The sequence below is a fragment of the Pseudorasbora parva genome, chromosome 16 (assembly GCF_024679245.1).
Source record: "Pseudorasbora parva isolate DD20220531a chromosome 16, ASM2467924v1, whole genome shotgun sequence".
NCBI lineage: Eukaryota > Metazoa > Chordata > Actinopteri > Cypriniformes > Gobionidae > Pseudorasbora > Pseudorasbora parva.
The window spans coordinates 4995553-5021544 of record NC_090187.1 but is presented as its reverse complement, the minus strand read 5'-3'; the positions used below and the strand labels follow the sequence as shown (position 1 = coordinate 5021544).

The following is a 25992-nucleotide window of genomic DNA, read 5'->3' as shown; positions in this document are numbered from 1 at the left end:
ACGCACTGCAAAAATGTGTGTGTACGATCAGTGTGTGAGATACATGCATGTGTAAATTTAAAGAACAATGTTGCGCTTTAATAAATACACAGAGCTGGAACCTAAATTGTTTTCCATTTTTAAAATGTTCCGCCATTTTGAGTTTTCAAACTCCTCCTTGGCTGTTGGTCTGATCTTCACCACATTAGGCACATCTTGTGCGCACAAAGTATTCATTTCTCTATACTTTTCACAAATGGACAACAAGGTATGCAGACGCTTCTGTAAACATTTGTGAAAGAATGGGTCGCTCTCAGGAGCTCAGCGCGGGTCCGTGATAGGTTTCCACCAAGCGGCAACCTCCCCCAGTTTCTCTTGAAGCCAATACAGTGACTTAAACTGTCATTCATCGACTGGGCTCTAGGGACAGGCTCCAGAAGGAGCAGAATCTCATTGAGCCCCATGTTGAAATGCCCAAATTTTAACATGGAAAGTTAAAGCCGAAAAAAAAAAACATGTTTACAGCCTGGTTTTGGTCTATATTGCTAATTTTGCCCTTCATGACAACTGTGAGGGGGTTATTTTTTATTATTATAACTCATTAGTTTACATTATAAAAAGTCTTAAAGTTCTGCATAATTAAAGGCACGGCCGCTCTGAGTAACCGTGGATTGACATTTGTCTGCTGTCTGTTAGTCATCCCGTCCGTCACCTCAGCTCTGCCACTTCCCGCCTCTTTACTCATTGTCAGATATCGGATATCCTATGAACACTGTGAATTCTGACATACTTCTTTTGTCACATACTGTTTTTTAAGTACTATATAGTATGTACAGTATGCTATTTCGGATGCAGCCAGGGTGTCCTTTTTGTCATGTTAGATTTCAGAAGGATGCTTGCGAGTACCCCTTTGCACCCGACATTGAAGCTCCACAGCAGACTTTTTTCGACTGTCAAATTTGGCATTACGTCATGAAAGTGTGGACTCTAAGGAAGATTGTGAGGGTTTAGTGTTCCATTTGGGACGGAGACAAAATCAGCTCCCTAGTTCAGTATTCAGAGCAGTGATCAGGGAGCTGGCCATTTTAATTGGTCTCAATAGCGAAATCAACAACGTCACCAAAAGATATGCGTTTTTGGTTGTCAGGGCAAGATAATCCAGCACAGCTTCCCAAAGAACCCAGCGTTAATGGGACAGTGGATGGAGTTCGTTTTTCCGGAGCAGCAACGGAGTTGTGAAAGTGTTTTTGTTTGTTCCCTGCATTTCGGCGACGACGGTTTATAAACAAGGTGCAGTTTAACTCCGGATTGGTAGCTCGTCTAATGCTGAAAGATGGAGCGGTTCCAGCGATTAATGTTCACGGTCGTGCGTTGGAAGCAGGCGGTGAGTAAAACTTCAAATGTCTTTGTGTTGTAGCTATCGACTCGTTCATTCAAATGCTCTACTGTTCCATTGTTTTTCTATGTAAACACGTGTGAAACGTTCTGCTTGCTACTGCTAACATTAAATTGCATACAATAGTCCAAAAAGTAAAATTATGTCCTCATAAACTATGAGTAAACACACAAAAGTGCTGTAAAACTGGCGCGTGACAAGCCACTAAGATACAGTTACTGTACCATTGAGACATCATGCTGTAGTCGTCATTGCTGCCTCTGGATCTGATTCCGGATCATATAAATCTGATTGATCTCAATGGTTTATTTAGGATAACGTTTTTTTAAGGATGTCAGAGCTTTCAGATACCCTCAATGCAATAGCTGCACGCTCTCGTCATTCTTAAGCTCCGCCCACACGATACGCCTGCAGTCGCTCGGTTTTTTAATTCAAATTCATCCATTCAGACCACATTGATGCCTAATCAGCGGTTCCTTTAAAGCCCTTGCATGATGAAAAAAAATATTAAACATTAAAATTCTGTTAAAGTTATGCCATTGCATTAACCACAATGCACCTCTCTCTGCGATATGTTTCTGGATTAAAGTGAATCGGGTGCAGACCTTTATTCCTGTGATAACGCCACCTCACACTGGTCACAGATCAGCAATGGGCACATTAACTTTGTGATGAAACAGGTCATCGTCCTCCACTGCTGAGCTTGATAGTACAGATAGGAGACCCAACAGTGTTCATAGAGAAGAAGATGAGAGAATTGGGGAGAGGGGATTCCCTTGATGCTTTAAATCAGACATCAGCGTTCAATCTTTGCTGCTTTGTAAAAGGTCAATTACTGATGGTAGATATGCTGAGATGCTGGGCGGATCGGATGGTCTTTATTGCCTCTGTGGAGACGGTGCAGATGTCTGGCTCTGATTTGGAGCTTTTTTTAGCTAGCGGCATCATTCCCTGCTCAACACTGATGTTCTTATTCAGAAATGTTTTAAAAAGAAAGGAATTTGGAAACGTGTGTTCTTCCACAACCTTTATTATCCGATTCCCAAAAAAATGGTTCTTATGCGTACACGAGAATGAACCTCATTGGTTCTTGCTGAAGCTCAAACGTGCTGCGTAACATGAGAAGGAACCTCATTGGTTCTCGTATGTCAAGTGAACATGCCTGAGGTTTACCACAGCTGATGTATGAGTTGATGAATGTTTAAATGTGTATAACAGCCTAAATTCAATCTCTTCATCATTTAAAGTGATGGAGGCTCTTCAGAAAATGTGCACTAAACCGCTCAATTCATATGGATTAGTTTTATGATCTCTTAATGAAATTTTTGAAGCATCAAACTGGTAGTTGAGTAGCTGTCAGCGGAGGGACAGAAAGCTCTCAGAGTTCCTCAGAAAGATCTTCATTTGTGTTCTGAATATGAACGAAAGTCTTACGGGTTTGGAACGACATGAGGGTAAATAATTAATTACAGAATTTTCATTTTTGGGTGAACTAACCCTTTAATTAATCCAAAATATACAGCTCAATTAACCAGAGTGTAGTCTGATTCTTGTATGAAATAATGATCCAGTTTTTTTTTTGTGATATGAATATTTAAAGGAATGATTTCTGAATCTGTGACCAGCCTCTGGAATTATGGAGCGTGATACAGCTGAACCCTGAAGAGCTGAGGGTGCAGTGGAGGTGTGACGGCTCTCACTCATGAAGGCCAAACCGCTGTCAAAGAGTTTCGTCAAAAGTGCCTCTAGATTCTAGAGGGAGAGAAATATGAGGTCGGTGCATCTGAAGAGGCTTATATAAACCCTTTGATCTGAGCCCATGTGTTCAGCGATCTTCCACATGACTGAATCTGACACGCCACCCTGTTCACTTTGACTCACGAGATCGGCTTATATAAAGCTGTGACTGTATGCAGGAAATAATAAATATTAGTTTACTCTCATAGAAGTAAAAAAAAACAAAAAAAACATGACTTTTGTAAAGTCACATGACTTTACCATACAATGTATTGTTCATGCTGGTGGTAATTTCTGTTACATCTTTAACTAGACTAGTTTACATGAATCAGTCATTTCATGTCCAGGTCTGTTATTTTTAGGCAAACCCACTTATAGTTAAAATAATGTCATTTCACCTTGCATGCCAGGATCTTGTCAAGGTTAAATTTCTTGCCTCGAGCCTTATTTTACAATTCTGCTGCAGTAGTGCAGTGCTAAAGATCTTGCTTTTCATTTTGAATGATCAATATTTCACACCTGCAGGATGTTCATAAGAGTCCTGTCATTATAAGAAGACCTTTATGCAGCATGCTATATGTTGAGCCCTATATATCCGTAATCATTTTAAATATGGGTAATTTTTGTAGTTTTTGGACTAAGCAGGAACAGTATATTGAACAACAATGTTAAAAAATATTTTTTTTTTTTGAAAATGGAGAAAATATCAGTCTGTTATAAAAAAAAAACACTGGTCAAGGTCTGGTTAGAATAACCTAATAATCCTGACAAACTATTTTGGTCCAGGAAATGTTACAATGCAATGTTACAATTTAATATGTAACAGGGTGGATGTTTTAAGCTAATAAAGTCCACTATAAAGAACAAAATGCTAGCAGAAGAATTAAATTTAGGATGTATTTAAAACCATATACATTTTTCATGCCCAGTATTTCACACACCAGGGCAAAAATGTTATGTTTTACACTATTAGACAAGAAATAGTGCTTGTGTCCAAAAATTGCATACTTTCTGAGTAGGTATAGGCCTACTTATTTTGAATAAGTAGTAATTACTTTGCGGTCGCTAAATATGAATGTAATCTGGATCCCGACATTACACATTTGCAATGTAGTCAAGGCCATGTGACCTACCAGTGTCTGTTGTGTTGCTTCACTGTATGCACAAATCCTCTCCTGTGGCCTCATGGGATAGTAGCACACTTCAGAATCTTGTTGATAGTAGGTTTTCGTCCAGGATATCCCTGTAATTGGCCGCATTCATCTTTCCCTCGATTGCAACCATCCGTCCTGTTCCTGCAGCTGAAAAACACCCCCACAGCATGATGCTGCCACCACCATGCTTCATTGTTGGGACTGTATTGGACAGGTGATATTTTTCTCCACACATACCGCTTAGAATTAAGGCCAAAAAATTCTATCTTGCCAGATTTCCAGAGCAGAGAATCTTATTTCTCACTATCTTGGAGTCCTTCAGGTGTTTTTTATCAATGTTTCATGTGTCTTGCACTGAGGAGAGGCTTCCATCAGGCCACTCTGCCATAAAGCCCCGACTAATGGAGGGTTGGAGACTGATGGTTGACTTTCTCTTCTCCCCCAATAGCTCAGTTTGGCCGGACGGCCAGCTCTAGGAAGGGTTCTGGTCATCCCAAACGTCTTCCATTTGAGGTTTATGGAGGCCACTGTGCTCTTAGGAACCTTAAGTGCAGCAGAATTTTATTGTAACCTTGGCCAGATCTGTGCCTTCTGTGCCACAATTTTGTCTCTGAGCTCTTCAGGCAGTTCATTTGACCTCATGATTCTCATTTTCTCTGACATGCATTGTGAGCTGTAAGGTCTTATACAGACAGGTATGTGGCTTTCCTAATCAAGTTCAATCAGTATAATCAAACAGAGCTGGACTCAAATGAAGGGATGATCTCAAGGATGATCAGAAGAAATGGACAGCACCTGAGCTATATATACGAGTGTCACATATATTGCTGCGTGTACATTAATGAGATCAAAAATATTATTAAACTATTAACAGAATTTAGGGCTGTCCCCGACTAAGGAGTTACACATTTGAATCAGAATTGTCGAATCTTTCTATGGTCGACCGATAGTCCAATCCTCTGTGTGTATAAATGGGACGGGATGGGCACGACACTAATCAGCAGAAGTGTAAAACTATTTTTATTTTCCTTTACACTGCACACAGCAACAACTTTTAATAAAGCGACCAAAACTGCCTGCCAACTGACAGATGAACTGACAATGGCTTTCTTATTTAGGTTTAAATAGCCTAAAAGGTAATGTGGTGGATAAACATTCGTAAACCATTTTCACATAACATTTTAAAGCCGCAATCAAAATACAGAACATCACACAAATATATAAAAGAACATTTCACGAGTTCACACTTACATCAATTAAATAGAGTAAAGATTATGCGGATTTGGTGTGCTGTCCTGGGCAGGGCTCCGGGCTCAGATTTTTTGCCCGAACCCAGAGTAACCTAGAGAGGAAAAGAACACTTTGAGTGTGTTTACATGCACGTGCTTAAAGGGTTAGTTCAACCAAAAATGAAATTGATGTCATTAATGACTCACCCTAATTGAGTTCTGGAGTTCTGAAGTTCTGAAGCGCCAAACTGCTGAAATCATGTGACATTGGCGACCCGAATCATTGATCGATTCACTGATTCATGAACCGTGTGATTCTTTTTGGAGGCACATGGAGGAGAAGACAATGCTGAATAAAATCGTAGTTTTTGATATTTTTGGACCAAAATGTATTTTTGATGCTTCAAGAGATTCTAATTAACCCACTGACGTCACATATGGACGACTTTGATTATGGTTTTATTCCCTTTCTGGACATGGACAGTGAAGTGTGCATTGACTGCATATGGACGACTTTGATTATGGTTTTATTCCCTTTCTGGACATGGACAGTGAAGTGTGCATTGACTGCATATGCTCTGGGACTAAAATATAAAATATCTTAAACTGTGTTCCGATGATGAACGGATGTCTTTCGGGTGTGGAACGACATTAGGGTGAGTCATTAATGACATAAATTTCATTTTTGGGTGAACTAACTCTTTAATCCGATTGTGCCTAAAGGGGGTTGCACACCGGATGCGAAGCTCAGCCTCAGGTATCCCACCGGACATGCACATTATATACGTGCAAGCTCAATTTTGAATCAACTTCTTACAGAAGAGCTGCATCTGCACAATGGGTGTATCTTGTAGCACAGGGTGAAATCAGTAAATTGATGATTTGAGGGAAATATAATATAAATGTAATATAAAACCTTGAAATGGCGTGGCAGGATTTTAAACAACTTCCTGAGTCGCTGTAGACAGGCGGCAAATGCCGACGCCGGTGTGTGTACACTCATTGAAAACAATGTGTTCGAATTTTAAAGGCGCAGCGCCATGTCTTTAAAATATTGAGCACCCCATATTGCCAAAATGGTATGATCCTCGTTTCATAACACCCACGAAAGTTTCGACCGTGAGATCGGTGGTCGAATCCGGCTCCGCATATCGATGCATCGGATCTTCGACTATTCGGGGTCACCACTAACAGAATTGTTATTATTATCTCTTATCCACCCGCAATTGATCATTTTTTTTATTACTTGGCCCGCCCGATCGGAAGTCAAGAGAGTGAACATTAACAACACAGATCCAAGAAACGAATGTTATTTCACTATTTAAGATTCACCAGCCTGCCGACGTGCTTAGGTGGGACGTTGGGCTTTGCGAGCCCTCTGGCCCATAATATATATCCGATCTGATCTGTTCTGATACAGAATGGCAATGAACCAACAAATAAAGGATTTTCCAGCCTGTGACAGCATGCTAAGATATTTTCTATTAGACAAGTACACATAATGCTATACTATCACACATAAAAATAAAAATAAACACGTTTTACTCACATAAGTGTGCTGCGCCATAACTGTTGGATCCAATATAGAAGGCACAGCATTGTGTTTTAATCTCAGTATGTCAGCAAATCCAGTGTCGACCTGTGTCGGTGAGCGGGCTACAGGAGCAGCGTACACACAGAGGCGGCGTTTCCCCCTTCTAATACCTCATAGATTAGAGAGCTCTTGTTTGCTGGGCCTGGTGTCTATAAAAGCTTTTCTTTGACTAACAGGGAAGTTTTCAGCTCTGAAACTTACAGTATATTCTTATATTACCATGACATTTTATATATCAAAGGCTCAAGGGAAAGTTGATTTCTCAATTCATGACCCCTTTAACTAACATTATCAAAGATGAACAAACAGTAACAAATGTACTGTTCATGGTTAGTTATAACATTAACTAATGTTAACTAATGAAACCTCATTGTAAAGTGTTACCGGTGCACTTTATTGGGCTTCAAATTTTGGGCTGCCATTCACTGCCATTATAAAGCTTGGATTAACCAGGACATTTTTTTGTTTATATAATTTCCGATTGTATTCGTCTGAAAGAAGAATGTCATTTACTCCTACTATGGCTTGAGGGTGAGTAAATCATGAGCTAATTTTCATTTGTGTCCAGAAAGCTAATAAAAACATCATAAGAGTTGTTCATATGTGACATCAGTTAGTTCATTAGAATCTCTTGAAGCATCGAAAATATTCAATTGAAAACAAACGCGGACAATGCTGAATAAAGTCACAGTTTTTGTTATTTTGGGACCAAAATGTATTTCCGATGCTTCAAGAGATTCTAATGAACTAACTGACGTCACATATGGACTACTTTGATGATGTTTTTATTCCCTTTCTGGACATGGACAGTATAGTGTGCATACACTTAGATACACTCTCGGACTAAATATAAAATATCTTAAACTGTGTTCTCAAGATGAACGGAGGTCTTACGGGTGAGGAATGACATAGGGTGAGTTTTTGGGTGAACTAACCCTTTAATTAATTTGCTTATTACTATGAATTTGTGTTAACGGAGATAAATCTATGCATGGAAAACCACGTGCCATGAAAAATTATTAACATTTTAAGATTTCATAATCATTTGAGGTATTGTTTCATGGGGACATAAAATCCACCAAACTGTAGGAATGACCCATGTGTAATCCTGCTACATTTCTATACTCCATTTCCTATGCAGTGCTGCAGTGCCCTCTAGAGGTACAAGATGAAGAAAAAAATGTGGCATAATATAAAAAATGCACCTTCAAAGTAGGTGACACTATTATGCAAGTGGCTCTCACTGCAGAGCCAAATGACATCCAGCTCCACTTCTCTGAACATCATGGGCTAAGCATGTGGATCTAATGGGTGGAGAAATAAGCTCCACCCATCTCACCCAAAAATACATCCAGTGGGGAAGCTGGAAGCTGCACTCATGCCTCGGTTTTGAGCAGCAGCTCCTATTATGCCAGTTTTTGATGGACTCTGACGCCACCTCCTGACTGAAGAGAGAAGAGCAACTGTAGAAGCAGATCTCTTAACTCTTTTTAGTACGAAAATATATTTACTACAACTCCTCGAGTAGATGGATTCACATATGTATATTATATCACATATTTTAATGACAGCATTTTGTATGTTCACTAAAATGGTGTATAACCTGACCCATAGCCTCCACCACAAGCAGACTCTATGATCAATGACACATTTTGAAGGCAAATAATAAGAAGAAAAACGACTTAACTTGGTAAATAGTTTATATATACTGTATCTTTTTTATCTTTGCAAATACAGCATAAAAAACACATATGGTAACATTTCAAAACATTAAAGCGAGTCTGAGCCATTAAGACATGTAGTGAGAAAGTTCATCTACAATTTTACAAATGAAAAACGACAACAAGAACAACAACGAGACACTCATCCTCCCGACATTTCCTCACTCGCGCTATAGGCTGCCCTCCACTCCCGATCCAAATTCACAGTTGGCCGTAATACTGATTCATTTAATGGTGCTTGCCACTTTATTCTAAAATATCAAACATTTAATGCAGTATTTAAAAGGAAAAAAATGGATACATTTGTATTTACATAAGCTTATCAAATGAGTTTCAAATACACTGTATATATCTTTTTTTATATATTTCTTTACATTTATAAATGCTTACTTCCCAGGGTTCTCCTTATTGTCCCAAAACCAGATGCAGTCCAACAGAATCCCAATTCGAATTAGAATCCGGAATTCAAAATAGTCTCTTCATTCATCTGCTCATTGCTCCACAATCCATCGTCCCCTTAACAGGGTTTTCACAGGTGAGTGGAGCCGGGTGTGAGCACGGATGCGTTACATTTTGAGCCAAAATAACACGCGTATAACATCTTGTACAAAAAGTGACTCTCTAAACCAGGGGGGTCAAACTCAGTTCCTGGAGGGACACAGTTCTACAGAGTTTAGTTTCTCTTACACACATACCCGAGCTGCGTCCAAAATCACAATCTCTCTCGAGTAGGTATTTATTTTGAAGTAATTACTTCACAGCCACAAAAAAGATGTTCTATAATAAATGTAATCCGGACGTACTACATTCGTCATGTTGTCCTTATCACGTGACCTACCAGTGCCAGTTGCGTCGCCGTCACGCCATTATTCTCAAATCCTCTTCCGTGGCCTCATGGGATAGTAAAGTGTCTTTTTGCCTACTCATTTATGAGTACTGTGAATAAAGACATACTTCTTTTGTCACATACTATATCACCTACTATATAGTGGGGAAGTAAGTGATTTCGGATGCAGCTCGGTAGTTTCAAATAGGCCCGAAGAACTTGATGAGCTGGATCAGGAGCTTTTAATTCAAGTGGAAGTTAAACTCAGCTGGGCTGTGGCCCTCTAGGAACTGAGTTTGACACCCCTGCTCTAAGCCATTATACAGCTCCCAAATTACCTGCAAATACAAATGTATATTTAAAAAAAAAATTATAATCAAACAAGGCTTTCAGTACCAGTACATATATAGCGCTTGCAGCACAAGAGACATCATACATTCAGCATAGGGGTAAGGGACAGGCACTCTATGGACAGCTATGCTTTTGGGGTCCTCCCTCTCCCTACGCAAACATTCACACAACTCTCTCCAAACCCATCGGAAAGACGTCTTGACGCCCTGTATGCAAACAAAGGACCGATAGCAAAAGTTTCTGTTCACGATCGAAGCAATGTGATGTGTAAATAAGGTGCGGTCACATTAGCACAGGGGTCCATTGTCAATAGCGGTGAGATGTACGAAGTGCCGCTCGCACAGGATTCATTTTCAAAACAAGCAGCTTTCCGTTGGTCAGCGTGGACAAGTCACACAACATGAGCAAAATATCCTTGGGGAATTTTTTCGCCCTCACACGAAACTCCTCGTTCACACAGATTCCTACTGGAATATCTGGATGTCGCTCGCAAAATTCGCAAAGGCAACAGAAAAGGCCCGTTCACACCAAGGACGATAACTATAACATTCAAAAGGCCAGATTTACTAAACAGGGCAAATTAAGACTAAAGAACACAGACGCGACTGACTTATTTCCATAATGACTACCGCAATCTACCAAGATCAGCCAGATTGGTTTGGTTTAAGACATGCTTCTTTGGGGCGTTAAATAATGGCGCAAATACCAGTAAATTGGCTAACGCAAAACTTGGTCATTTAAATACTCTCCTGCATCTGAAAGGGAAACTCCTACAAATGCATATGCAATAAGGTCAGCCCCAAAAAATAACCCTGTCCACCCCTATATTTTCACTGCATGTCTTCTGACAGTATTTTTTTAATGCCAAAAAAGGGTTTGCGCTGGTGCCAGCTGTTAATAAATCTGCCCTAAAACTCATTCTAAAAATAAAAGAACAGCAGAGTCCACACCACAACTACTACGATAACGGCACAGAGAAACGATATCGTTGGAATCACATGTTGGTAATAAAAAATAAAATTAAAAAATCAGCCAATCAGAATCCACCCTGCTTTAAAGAGCGAGAGCATTTAAAGCGGCAGATGATAAAACTGCAGCGTGCACTTAGAATAAACAGAACATTGTGCAAAGGTGTGACCATGGATAGTTATCGTTATTGTTTTTGGCGCGAATGGGTCTTAAATGCGACCGCACCTTTTGCCCTGCATCTGGAACGTCTCGCTTTCAACATCTCATTTAACACATGCGCTGGTATATTCTGTTCGAGAACACAAACACACTAAACTGCACCGGACAGACAAGCACACTTAGCTTGTAGAGAACCCATTCCATAGTTATTCAAAGGCTCATGAGCTGCAGACAGATAAACCCTAGATCTCACACACACATACACACACACACACAATGACTTTTGGTATCTTAAGAAACAAAATAAATCGATGCATGGTCCCTATAATTACTATGGCCCGATAAAGGTAAAGGAATGCCCTTGGCTGGCTGCCTGCCATAAATATCAAAATTATATCATTTTACTCTCAACTTAGCAGAGGAAACGCATCTCTGCATTATCTAAAAAAATGACAAAAGATTTGCGCACACAGATCGGGAATTCCCAGGTCCCCGAACAAAAGGTGAATAGGCCCTAGGTTCTGATTGGCTAAACGAAAGGAGAATAACAGATACGAGTTCTTGCCATTTCTCACGTGCCATATCAAAACCAGCAGCTTTCGAGTGGGAGTGTGACCGTCGTAGAGTTCATAATGATGCTGACGCTCAGATGCTTTAGTAAAATGGGCATGTCTGTCTGGCAGCCAAGATCAAAAAAGGCAGACTAGTTTCTTGGTTTGTGGTTTGAATTTCTGTCACTGTTTCCATTCTCTTTTTGTTGAGGTTTTGTTTTGTTATTTTTCTGAATATTCTATTATGGCACAAAGACATAAAGAGCGCATTCACACTTGCGCTCCCTCTCAACCCCCTTCCCCTCCCGCTTAAGAGAAGTTTGATGCCTTCTTTCTCTCAGCCGTCGTCGGGAGTGCTCAACTCCTCTGGGAACTCGTCGGACGAGCCACTCTTGTGGATCCGTCCGTCGCTGCGCATGCTGTGGAAGGTTTTCTTAAAGGCTTCCATCATGGAGTGGGCCAGTTTTTTAGCCTCTAGTTTGCTCTCGCACTCCACGGCGTGGCAGTCCATCTGGAACGTCAGATCGTCGTTGATCTGCCGGTAGATCCACGCGAACACGTTTGGGCTAATGTTGTGATCCGCCGTGCAGTACGCGATGCGAGCCACCTGGAAGGTGTCCATGGCGACCGTGGCCTCGCCCCGCTCGTCCAGGTGATGCATTCGTACCTGGAAGGGGCGGATTTCCAGTATGGCATTGCAAGAGGTGATTGAGTCGTCGTGGGTGAGAGATGTCCGCTTTGTGTCACATAATCCCACCACAGCCGACTCCGTGCAGCCGGACAGGAAATGAGTGCCGGAAATCGACACCTTGCCAAGGTAGGTCACCTGGAAAAAAAGCAAACACACAAAAGAAAAAGTGAAAAGATGATTTGGATTCATGCAAATGCCCATATGCACAATGAAAAGCTCAAATAAATATAGATGCTTATTTTTGAAATAATGTGTATAAATATAAATGCACACATTTTTTTTTTTTTTACTAGTATTCAATTTCTCATGCATGTCTGAGCATGATACACAAACAGTATGTATATGACATGAGTTACATTTACCAATCCATTTTTAGATAAGTAATTTCTAAATTAGCAATGGTTTACCTAAACCAAAGAGCAATACAAATGCAAAAGAAACCCGGTAAATTAGGTCTTATTCATCTATTCTAGATTCATAAAAAAGCTGCATTTATTTAATTGGAGAAACAATATTACAATTTATAATACATATTTTCTATCTGAATATAAAAGTTAATTTATTAATGTGATCACATTTTCAGCATCATTACTCCAGTCTTCAGTGTCACGTGATTCTTCACAAATCATTCAAATATGATGATTTGCTGCTCAAGAAACATTTATTATTATCAATGTTAATACCTGTTTTTGCTGCTTCATATTTATGTGGAAACTGATGATTTTTAAAAAATGTATTCAAGTTCCGAAGAAAATATTTTAATGCTACCGGACTCCGCGTTTTCTTCAATCAAAGCTTTTGTTGAAAATGGTGTACTAACATTTTAAACACATGAAACCAATAACAATACATAAAAGTACACTTAGTTTTTTTTCCCATTCATCAGTTATTTGTCATTGGTTTGCAAATCAGTTAGAAAGTAAAATGACACCATAAGTAGTTGAGAATACCTGTTCTTGTTGTGCTTGAATGTGTGCACTTTTGGTAAGAGTTTGGGAAGAAAATGTGAAACTATAGAAGAGAAAAAAAACTACTTTGTCTGGCTTTGTGTTTTCCTCTTCCAGACATTCTGTTTAGTCTGCAACCACAAGGTCTAATTCTGGCCACAGCCTCTCCTTCCCAGTTCTTTACCTCCTTTAGGAGAATGCAATTAAACTAAATAGTTTGTATTGCATAACAGACTGTACAAACTTTGAAACAAACTGTGCTGAGCTTTGAGGGAGAATTTCATACCAGCGTAACTGTAGAATGCAAAGTCATTCCTCTTATGAACACGACTCTAGTATAGTGCCTCTCTCTCCAGATGCGCTTGGTTTTCCTTAATCTCATTCTTTCTCGTGTCTGAAACAGAAAGATGAAGCCTTGCTGCGAGCTGGGAGAGGAAATGCCAGTAATATCTCTTCTCTTCTGAAAACGATTTACATCAGAGAGAGAATGAGAGAGAGGGTGAGTGTTCTCTTCTGGAAGAAGTGTTGGAAAACATTAGACCTGAAAGAAGACCCTCACTACCCTATGACTAACAGATGAGGCAGCGAGTGAGTGTGTGTATCGGAAATGAACACTATTACCACAACAAGAACAATTGTGCAAATACTGTGTAAAAAAGAAAAGAAAGAAAAAAGAAAGATTAAAAAAAATGTCAGTAAAACTTTTTTTTCTTGTAAGGATTCAATGCACTTATTCAGCTAGGACACATTAAATTGATCAAAGGAGACAGTAAAGACATTTATAAAGTTAAAAAAATATTTCTATTTCAAATAAATGCTGTTCTTTTGAACTTTCTATTCATCAAATAATCCTGGAAAAAAATGGATTCCACAAAAAAATGAAGCAGAACAACTGTCTTCAACATTGATATTTCTAAATGTTTCCTGAGCAGCATATTAGAATGATTTCAGAAGGATCATGTGACTGTCAAATTATATTTTACAATATATATATATAACTGTATTTTTGATCAAATAAATACAGACATGGTAAGCCAATTTCTGCCACAACTGTGTATAAAAATAAGATTCTTCGAGTCATAATATTGAGGCATTTTCTCATAATTATGTCTTAGTATCTCATTATATTGAGAGTTTCTCATAATAATGACTTATTTTCTTGTAATAATGACTTGGTTATTATGAGAGACTTGTTATATATTTACAAGTTATATTTATATATAACTTAATATCCCATAATAATAAGAACGTTTCTCAATATTACGACTTAAATCATATTGTTTATCATATAGTGAACAATATGGCTTATATTGTTCATAACTGGAAACTGTGGCTGCCATACAAAAGAGAATAATTACAAAAAGATATAGATATATAACTTGTGTAGTGTATAATAACAAAAATATTTTTGGATGCGCCAAAAATTCAGCCAGCAAAAAAACTAAAAGTGCAATAAAATTGCTGAGAGAAAACTGCCCAGAAATCCACACCACACCACCAAACCACACGTTTAACAGAGCAAATAGCAAACATTAAAAGAAGAAGAAGTTTAGAGCATGTATGTTTGGAAAAAATATATATTTGGAATAACCAGCACTGATTATGAATTCACATATCAAACCAAAAAGGAGTTTTTTTAATAAATCCAAAATAATAATAAAAAAGATGAAAAACTTTTCAAAACTACAATAATCCTGATCCTCACTCTTTCGTCAAGTCATTCTTCATGTATTTGATGTGTATTTAACTGTGGTGAGATGACAGATTGCAGTCTTTCTGAAGATTTGTTTGTTCACATGAACCTTGTGATGTCTGTTCCTGGGTGGGTCTCTGTGTGTGTGTGAGTGTGTGTGTGTGTGTGTGTGTGTGTGCGCGAAACCTCAGGTGGAAACTGTGAGAAATCATCAAACACTGAAGCAGATTGATGCTTCTCAGTCACCACACAGTCTAGACAGCAACAGAGCGCTCATTCATCTCTGTCCTCTTACCTCCGCAGGCGACCGAGTGCCTTCCAACAAAATAGCTGCTCTTCCAGATGTCTGATGCACAGCTCTCGAAGTGAGTGAGTGCAAATATTGTGCAATGTATTAATCTGACATCAGGACAGCAATACCATACAAATACAGAGTAAATCAACATTAAATTCCACAACAGTGGAATCGCATGCACACACCTACACAAAATACATGGAGAAACAATGTTGTTTGTGCAACACTGTTATGCAACATGCGGTCAAAATTACTCACAATGTGTGTGATTCACTAGTTTACTATTTTATTCTAAGGGCCGGGTGTTATAGCCAAAAATAACTTGTTCAACCATCTGATAAAATGTTCTCAATGTTTATGTATTTACTCTGAAAAAAATATGTTAGTTTCGTTTAGTTAACTCCTTTAGATATTCTCCTTTCGTTTAGTACTATTGTTTCAACCAAAAAGAATTAATTCACACGCAATTGCTCTCTCACTAATGAAATCTTATAAATGTAATCTTTACTGGGCTATTTTATCTGTACCTGATTCAAAAAGAGCAGAAATCTGTGAGAAATATAATGACCCCAAGACAAAATAATTTATAAAAGCCGTTTTAAACAATAACCTTTTGGGCTGCGCTGTCACAGGCCTTAGCTGGGGAGAAGAAAAGAAACACATGTTTGCGTCTCAGCTCGAGGTTCAGGCTTATTGTTCATTAATGACGACACTTGTCTACTCGACTTTCATCAGATAAATGTTGACTTTTAAAAAATGTGTTCAATCCCTGGTACTGCCACTTACCAGGGATTGAACACATTTTTTAAAGTCAACATTTATCTAGGTTAGTTGTCAATGCAAGTGAGAAAGGTTGACATGAAATCTCCAACCTCCGAGGAATTACCCGTTTTAAACAAAAGTAATAAAACCAGAATCAACATCAGCTTGGCTTTTTGGAGATGGAGAGAACTGAGAGAATTGTACAGTCACAAACAGAGCCGAAGCACAACCAAACCAATGTTCCTCTGCAAAGTAAATTTAGTTTTGTTTTTTCACGGCTAGAGTGACAAGTGTCACATAGTGCAGGACTGGAGCGAAGGGAAGATGAACAGTCTCCCATTGGTTATACGGTTCTCTATAGTACATTTTACATTCCCCAAGCATATTCACATAACGGTACTTGCACATATTTTTTCCTTTGTACTGAGTTGAATTCAGGTATGATAAAACTGTTGCAACTAATTTATTTTGACAACTAAAAGAATGTTAAACATTCAATGTTTACTGTTCTGGAAACATACCTTACAGACTTGTTGAATAGTTCATTAATTACATAAAACACCTTGAAGGTTAACTAATCTTTGAACTAGGGTATGTAGTTATCTGTAGGTCTCATCCATAAGGATGCAATGATGGAGGAAAAGCTTTTGGGGGTTTTGAGAACTAGCTAGTGAACTTTTTTTATTAATATGCCTGAAGGTGAGGAATAATACCAATATTTTAAAAATAGACCTCTCTCAATTACAAATAAGTAAAACATAATTGTATCCAGTTGTGTTGGCACTAAAACTATGGAAGACCGATTCCACCACAGAACAAAACATTTTAAAAAGATAACTACGACTTTTTAATCTCAATTGTTTAAATCTTGCAATTCTGGCATTTTTTCCTCAGAATTGCGTGTTGTAAAGTCCAATTCTGTTCATTCAGTTTTTTTACAACTCGCAATTCTGTGGGTGAGATATAATCTCGCAATTTGTGTAATTAAGTTGAAATCAAATTAAAATATGCTGATTCATGACCGTTTGATTCTTTATTTGAGGAACACGGAAAACTTACATTCAAAGGACAGAAAGCCCTTGAATGCCCTTCCTTCAGACAAAACCAAAACCAGTGATTTTAGACTCGTCTTTTTTCATCAGCGATATTGCATGTTTATATAACGTTAGTCACAATGTAGGCTACGCAGTGACTGTGATGTACTCTGAAATACATGCATGCAAAAAACATCAAACTTCAGTTCTCAAAAATATAAATATCTGTTTTTACAAAATGAATAGCCTTGTCAAATGACTATCGTTTTAACTTATATGGTGGAAAAGGTGACGTTTGCTAGAAGGATCGAGTGAACGATCTGCAAGCAACGCATCTATGGTTGTATTTTGTAATAGAAAATAATATTAACCTGTGTCATTAGACACTATTTAGTTTTGTATGGTAGAAGCTTGCTTGAAATGGACCAAACAAACAAACGATCTTAAAATTAAATTGTTGTGGTATCCGATTATAATAAACATCAACCATGACTGTTGACATTTTTTATCTGTGGGAAGGGTAGAAAAGTCCTCACGTCCCCTGCACAGCCTGGAACATGACGCGTGTCCATGAGAGCTGCCGTTTTCGCTATCCTCGAGTGTCTTGTTTACCTGCATGATTCGCTGTCATTTCCGCCTGACATTGAACATGTTCGGATATGCAAATGTTGGGGGCGTGCATATAAATGTACCCCAACGATTGGTGTTATGTTGAGAAGCACTTATTTTTCTGTGGTGTTTTTGATTCATGAGATTTACATATGAAGGAGGAGGCGATGGTGTTTGAGACTCACAGTATGTGATGTCCATGTACTGAACTCTTATTATTTCACTATAGCAAGGTAAATTACATTTTTCATTCTAGGGCACCTTTAAGTCAAAACTGAGAGTTTATATCTCACACTTCTGACTTTTTAAGAAGTGCCACCCCTGACTGGTTGCTGGCATCTGCCACCGCCTGGCCACCTATGAAAATACCCTGGCTTTTTGTATTGGTGCAAAAAATTATTGTGAATGAACATTTTAAAGCAATAAATCCACATGGTTAATATGACAATCCAATTGACAATCCAAATCCAATTACAACTGAGCGCATTAAAATACCATGGATGAATGTAAAACATGAATGTAGGAAAGTGAAAGTTATAAACACTCTTTGGGAAACACACTGGCAACATAAAAAGTGTATTTAAATGAAATGTATTCAATACATTGCCCAGCCCTACTTTATCTAGACCAATTAATAAATAGCATGTGTGCATCAATAAATACATGAAAGTGTTGTTTTGTGACAGATTTTCCAGTACACATTCTTAACACTGTTTTTTATTTGACTTGGGATTCATGTGTCCAGCAGGTGGCAGTGTGACAAACAACAACTGGTGTTCAAGACTCTCCACGTATAATTTAGAAAAAAGGAATTCTTCACCAGCTCGGCATTCCAGAGCGGGATATTAATGATCCTGCCTGATTCCAGAATGAGAGGCGCATGTGTCCCCTGACGCAGCTGTACGAGGAGGGCATGTGCACACAGTCATATATACTCACATGTGTGTGTGTAAAAGAGTGTGTTTGTGTGCTTAAGCCAGAGAAAGTTTGTTCTGAGGGGAAGCAATGACTATATTTGGTCTGTGTGTGTCACTGTGTTTGTTAACAGAAGGTGTGCGTGTGTAAACAGTACACAGAACAGACTTTGTACACACTGAATGAATCTTTCACCTCTGACTCCATAATGAAGGCTTTCACAAACATACAGTACTAACATACACACAAATTTACTCTTACCAAACACACACTCACTCACAAAAAAAGCATGTAAATGACGAGTTGCTAGTACAAACCCAAACACTCATGCTATGAGTCACCCGCTACATGCTGAAGTCCAGACACATTCACTACACACGTACATGAACACAGATGCTAATAACTTCACAAGCTCAATTTCGTGCGTCACTGCTTTTCGAAATTTGTCAAAACTCAAAACATAATGATGGGCAAATATGTGTTGCGCTATTTCAACATTTGCATAAACGTCTTCTACAGTCACAGCATGTCTTGTTGAGAAAAAAAGTGAAAGTTAGTTAACATTAGTTAGTTTATAGCCAACACTCTGAATAACGGATTTGGTTTAATGTCACAGTCAGGTAAAAAAGTAAAATAAAGACAAAGAAAAATTAAAACATGAAATACAACGCCCAGAAACATCCAAAAGTCTTGTTGCGATGAACACAATGGATAAATTCAGCTCAGAGTACATGGATTGTATGTCTTGATTTCTCACAGCGAGTAGTAGTGGACTGCGGCGCTAATAGTCTCACAAACTTTAATGGCCAAGATCAGGATTTTCTTGGAATATACGGCACATGGGATCATTCTTTGGCCCTGCTTACACCTGGTTTTAAGATGCGTTTTGGTCAATCGGCTCACAAGTGAACAACACTAAATACAAGTGTAAACGGGGTCTAAAACGTTTTGAGCTTGTCCACTTTAGTCCCTCTCCAGAGGTAGTCGAAAACAATTTTGCCTGGATTGCTTTCATAGTGTAGACGTTCAAGCGGTCAAATGCATTCGAACAACCAGAAAAGACGTCTACTCTCCACCTACTGACCTAATATGTACATTTATGGGAAGTGTGCTAGCCAGACGGGCTTTAAACTTCGTCGACTGAAGACCCAAGTCTGGTTAAAGGATGGAAAATGAAAGTTTTCTCACCATTCCTGATTTCTAACACACACTCTTGTGATCTTGCGGCTGTCAGAGCAGAAATGAAAGCCATTTGTTTTTCCATCATCTCCAGTCGCGTTCATATGTGAACAGCATGAGCTTATTTTGTCCATTAGATCGAAAGATACAGTATTGTTCAAAATAATAGCAGTACAATGTGACTAACTAGAATAATCAAGGTTTTTAGTATATTTTTTATTGCTACGTGGCAAACAACTTACCAGTAGGTTCAGTAGATTGTCAGAAAACAAACAAGACCCAGCATTCATGATATGCACGCTCTTAAGGCTGTGCAATTGGGCAATTAGTTGAATTAGTTGAAAGGGGTGTGTTCAAAAAAGTATTATACTTAACTAAAACTATATACAAAATGAATTACTAAAAATAACAAATAAAATATTTAAAAAATTAATATACATTTGAAAAACACCCGACAAAGTAACTAATGAAAATTAAAAGTGAAAAAACTAATTAAAAATAGATCATCTTAAATGATACCAATTTATCACTGGTTTAAAACAGATCAGAGCAGATATTTTATGTATGCCTAGGGAGAAGCGAGCACTGGAGTGTGTATATACACACACACACACACACACACACACACACAACGGGGCCGATCACCATGGAAACAGCGTATAGACTAGCTTTGTTGAGTTGTTACATAATCAAAAGGTCTCAAAGGATGATTAGGTCGTTCTTTCTGTCTGTCTTTCTATAGCCAACTCTCTCAAACAACTACCCTCATGCAATAACACATGGTTTGTCGCACTGGACATCGGGTAAAACAGCTTTTGCCATTTTAAGAAAAATGTAAATCATTATAAAACCGGTCTACACCCAAAAATTTAGACACGCTTGTGGTCGAGTGTGTTTAGTGTAGGCCAGATGCTTTATATTCTCTGAGGTCCATGTTAAAATACACAGATGAAAATATGTGAAATTTTTCAACTGGTCGCAAATATGTGCCCACAGTACATTCCTTTAATGTTAGAAATGTGGCATAAATTATGCCGGGCCCTACAGCTTTCAAGAGAAAGAAAAACACTAGTGATGTGGAAGGAGCATGACAAAGACAGAGAGAGACAGAGACAGAGACAGAGACAGAGACAGACAGAGACAGAGACAGAGAGAGAGAGAGAGAGAGAGAGAGAGAGAGAGAGAGAGAGAGAGAGAGAGAGAGAGAGAGAGAGAGAGAGAGAGAGAGAGAGAGAGAGAGAGAGAGAGAGAGAAGAGAGAGAGAGAGAGAGAGAGATGCTCTGTGTTTGTCTTAGCCAGCATTTTTCAATGAATGGATGCTGAGGTATCCATGGCAACAACATTGCAGCTTCTTTAGTAGGCCGATATCCATGAGAGATTTTCTATATTTTTAGCTTATGTATTATTTGGCTGTTTTTCCTTTCAATACATGCATGTATATTCTACATGGACAGATGGACCAACACAAGCAACACAAGCACATGAATGCGTACAAATGCATCAACCAGGTTATTATTATGAAGAATTTTTTTTTATTTTTTTTAATGTGAAGGGTGTCATTTGTATTCTACTCGTGACACCGAATAGAACTTCAAAAATATTGTTTTTCCAAACAGTCAGAGCCAGCCAAACTCGACCATTATTTTAAGTAAACCCATTTAAATGAGATATTTCAACAGATATATGTGCTGGCCTTATCTGGGTCATTGTGGAACATCTCTTTTACATTTTAAATCAGGTCAAATGACATGATGCTCATTTTCAAAAATCTCAGGATTATACAATTATTATACCAGGATCATACTATTATAATATCATAATGAAGAAGAATGAACAAGAATCCTCTTTAAAAGTTCAACATTCTTGAAAAGAAAATCTTATTAAATAGTTTGGCATAATCTTTTGGGGAAAAACAGCTCGACTATCCATTCAGATTTGAAAACTGTTTGTGGTGCGACCAGCATACAGAAAAATGCATACCTTGAAAAAGATATCCAAAAAAAAAAAAAAAGATTAAGATTACATGCATTTAAAGTTTAAGGTGAAAAAAGGTTATTAGCTTTTACTTGGTTGATGATAGGTGCATCACATGACGTTAAAATAAAAAAAATGTTCACTTGGTGCGTGTGTTTAAAGGGAACCCTTCTATGCAAAATTCATTTAATATTGTTTTTGAACATATTTATGTCAGGAGTGTGTGTACATAAACACCATATTGTGGTAAAAATCCATCCATCCTGTTTGTGATTTACCCATCCATCTGAAACAGTGTCTCAAAATGATCCATTCAGGAATGTGATTTAATGTGAAGTCATTGCACAGGCCCCGCCCATTATGCTGCGTTTACTTTAAAGGTGCCATGTGTAAAAATGATGTCATTAAAAAAAAAAAAAGAAGTTATAGTGCTGCAGAGATATCAACCTTAATTAGCAGTGCATTACTATCCCGGCCCGACAGGTATCGTAATACCAGTCTCGGCCATGGGAGGCAGTATGGGGGTAACATAACCACCAGCCAACCTGGCGTACTTGAACCTGATGTCAATCGTGTGGAAAGTACAGCCCACTACTTCATTTCAGTTCAGGGAAGAGAGTGGACGGATGGCCGAAGCCCTTGGCCCCTTAAATGTATCTGATATGATAAAAATAGCTGTTTTTACCTGACCGGAAATAGCGGAAGTGCGGGTGCCCGGCGACTGTGTCGCGTCCCGTCATAATAAAAGTCCCGGTACTCGCGAGCTGTTTAGAATAGGTGCCCTCCAGTGGACGAAAAGTTGCATAGTGCACCTTTAATACACAGATATAATATACACATGCAATTTCTTTTCCTGCTGTTTAAATTCACAGACATGTGACCAATTGTGTCTATTAATTTTGTGTGTTTTTGACATAACCTTTGTAAACCCCTGTATTTTACACCCCTAGGGCCGGACTTCGGGCCAATTTTCACGTCATACCTAAAACGCGGGCCGGGCTTCGGCCCATATTTTAGGCTTCTCCTTTGTTTTATATTTATTTTATTATTCTATATTTATTAATTAAAAGGAACAATGAGATAGGCTGCGCTGGTGGAAACAACAAAAGATCATAATAGCTTACATGACTGTCAAAAGATGGCTCGCACAGTGTTCAGAGTCCAAGCCTGCACCAGCCAGGTTTCTACAGTGCAGCTGCTGGAGTTAGGCTGGATAGTCAACAAAATATAACTATTTTGACATTAAAAACAAAACTGAACTATTGTAATAGCTGCAACAATGTAAAAAAAACAACAAAAAAAACAGGCTCCAGTCGGATTCGGGCCGAGAATTTTGATAAGCTGTCGGACACGAGCCGGGCAAGGGCCTCAGCGTCGCGCGCTAGGGCCTAGATTTGAGGCCCGTGCAGGGCTCTAAACCTTTGTATTTGACAGTTTAAGCGCAATAAGATGTGAATGAGAACTTAGTTTATTACTCACAGGGTGCTCCGTCAGACATCCAGCTTTCTGTGTGCGTGCTTTGTGTATATGCGCTCAGAAAACCATATATTAGAAATTTAGATTGAGACGGTTTAAAATGCATGCAAATATATTAAAAAAACGTTCATGCTGATGAAGAACTTTAATGCCACGCAGGCGTGAGCATGATAGAGATGATCATTAAAACAAAACAGATGTTTTAGTTTTTGGCAGAGTGCCAAGACACGCGCTGTACAGGTCATTGAGAACGGGAGGAGAGGGAGCAGCAGCTCATTTGCATTTAAAGAGACATGCATGAAAACAGCATATTTTCCCTTCCACTCAAAAATGGGCGTTTACAACATGGTATAATAAATGATCTGTGGGGTATTTTCAGCTGAAACTTCACAGACATTCTGGGGATATCTGAAACTTATAATAAGCATAATAGGTCCCCTTTAAACTACATTTTTAAAAAGATTTTTCATTGTCTTTATCACTGAAAACTTGAGCACTAAACATCCTTTGGGCAAAAGTTGGAGGCACCATTTAATTCAGAAGGTCAGAAAATACAAAATCTAGTCTTTTGAATCCCAATAGCAGATATCAGCAGGTTATTTACCTTATATCCTGTGTGTGCGCGGTTCTTGTTATGAGGTGTGGTGGAACACAGCTCGATGGCTTCAGGTTCATGAAAGATCACCGTAGGCAGCGGGTCCTTCCGGAGCGTCAGCACGTTGAGTTTGGTCTTAAGCATTGTCTGTAAATGCTGAAAAACAGAACATCTCAGTTTAGGCTACAGTTTGAACATTGTTTAACAAACACAGCTGCACAGGTGCCTCTGCTTAAACTTATAAAACACCACTTCCACAATCTGGACGGATGAATGAATTGTTTGATCATAACATCCGAGGTACTCCAGAAATTTAATGGCACACTTTTGTGATATTACACAGAGGTCTGTCTCTCTTTCAGACCACGCTCATGTTGTAATAGTGTTATGTATATATAATAAGCACAATGAGGCAGCATTCATTGGGAGATTTAAATTAAATTCATGTAAATTAAACAGGGAACCTTCTAACTCGATACATTTCAAAAACAGGAAAAAACAGGATCCAAAATTTGGTCAACTGCTATTTATTAAACAGACATAATAATTAACAAACTGTCTCTAAAGGAACTTGAATTTATTGTGTAAAACTGTTATGATTACAATGTATATAAAAGTTTAGTTGCACTTTAGAGTCCAATGCTCACTATTAGATTTAATTAAAATATGTAAAATACATAAAAAATGTGTTTTCCATTAGCCAATTTATGGCATAGTTAAGGAATTGTGCAGTTGTGCAGTTAAAAAACTACAAAATATCCACAAAAACACAGCATAAATGAATAGATGAGAAGTAAATTAAAAATATATATATATATATAGTTTGCTTTATCAATTTTTTATATTTCCTTATGCAATTGCTCTGTAAAAGTGTGGGGTCTATCTGACCCCAAGGGACTTAAACGTAAACCCTATTGAGGGACGATCTAAGGTTAAATGAGATATTTGACTCCCGCTCGGCTCACGCTGTATTAAGCCGACACGTTCAGTTTTGAATTGTAATGTCTTCTCTAACTGAACTAAAAAAAAAAAAAATCTAATGACGTGGGGGTGGGCGGTGGGCAACTGATGTAACCGGTGTTGAGCCTGAACACAGTAACACAGGCAACACCGACTATTGCGGCAAGCCTAGTGTCCGGATGCCTGATGTTTGTGAACACAACCATGTAAGACAATTCTGATAGGTAATTATAGCTAAATATTTTGATGACAGACTTTGGCTCAGGGTTTTCAGAATAAACAAACCAACATTTGAAATGCTGTGGACCAATCTCATTGCACTTGTTAGTCCAGTTATCCAATAACCTGTTACGGCAAAGTCACAAGATGTTTGTTTGTTTGCTTTCATCGTACCTTGTGCGCATTTATTCTAATCGAATAAAAAAAAAAAAAAAAAAAACTCAGCATTTTCTTTATGCGATATTCCAAAATACACTTGAAAAAGATGGAAAGAAACACAGCTATTGATTCACTAAAAAGAACCAGGTCAAAAGAGTAATTTGTTCCTGAATCACACTAAATTTAAACATAGTCAAATGTGTTAAATGGAGAGTGCTACACATTTAGCAGCAGCTGATAGCAAAGTAAGCCAAAACATCAAGTAAACAAACATTTATGGCGCAGGGTGTGGAACTTGGTGAATGACGGGTATTAAGATTCATCTGAATCTGACTCCGTCATTGATGACAGAAGATTTGAATGGGGAAATCTAGAATATGGGAAAGATGGCAAACTGAGTGAGAGACAGAAGAAACGAGTGAACGACAGAAGCCACATGTATAAACGCACCCTGAGCCCAGAATCAGCACTTTACAACTTTCTGAGAGAAAGAAACATTCCTGTGGTCTGAGGATAAAAGAATAAAGAGAGAAGCAGAGAGAGAAAAACAGAGAGAGAGAGAGAGAGAGAGAGAGAGAGAGAGAGAGAGAGAGAGAGAGAGAGAGAGAGAGAGAGAGAGAGAGAGAGAGAGAGAGAGAGAGAGAGAGAGAGAGAGAGAGAGAAAGAAAGAAAGAAAGAAAGAAAGAAAGAAAGAAAGAAAGAAAGAAAGAAAGAAAGAAAGAAAGAAAGAAAGAAAGAAAGAAAGAAAGAAAGAAAGAAAGAAAGGTCTGCTCAGGGGAGGGCGAGATGTTGAAATAAATCTGGAATTTTATTCATAA

The 25992-nt window shown here is 38.4% G+C and overlaps 1 protein-coding gene across 1 annotated transcript in view; it reads right to left on the bottom strand.

Annotated features, from left to right (window-relative positions):
• Nucleotides 1–8771: 8771 nt before the first annotated feature.
• pid1 (phosphotyrosine interaction domain containing 1) overlaps nt 8772–25992 on the bottom strand; it is a 35744-nt gene continuing 18523 nt past the window's right edge. Inside the window, exons 2-3 of the mRNA XM_067419360.1 lie at nt 23846–23992; nt 8772–12492 (exon numbers count right to left, since the gene is read on the bottom strand). Of these exons, the coding sequence (XP_067275461.1) occupies nt 12004–12492; nt 23846–23992 (636 nt within the window). The 3' untranslated portion in view covers nt 8772–12003. The remainder of the gene's footprint in view (nt 12493–23845; nt 23993–25992) is intronic.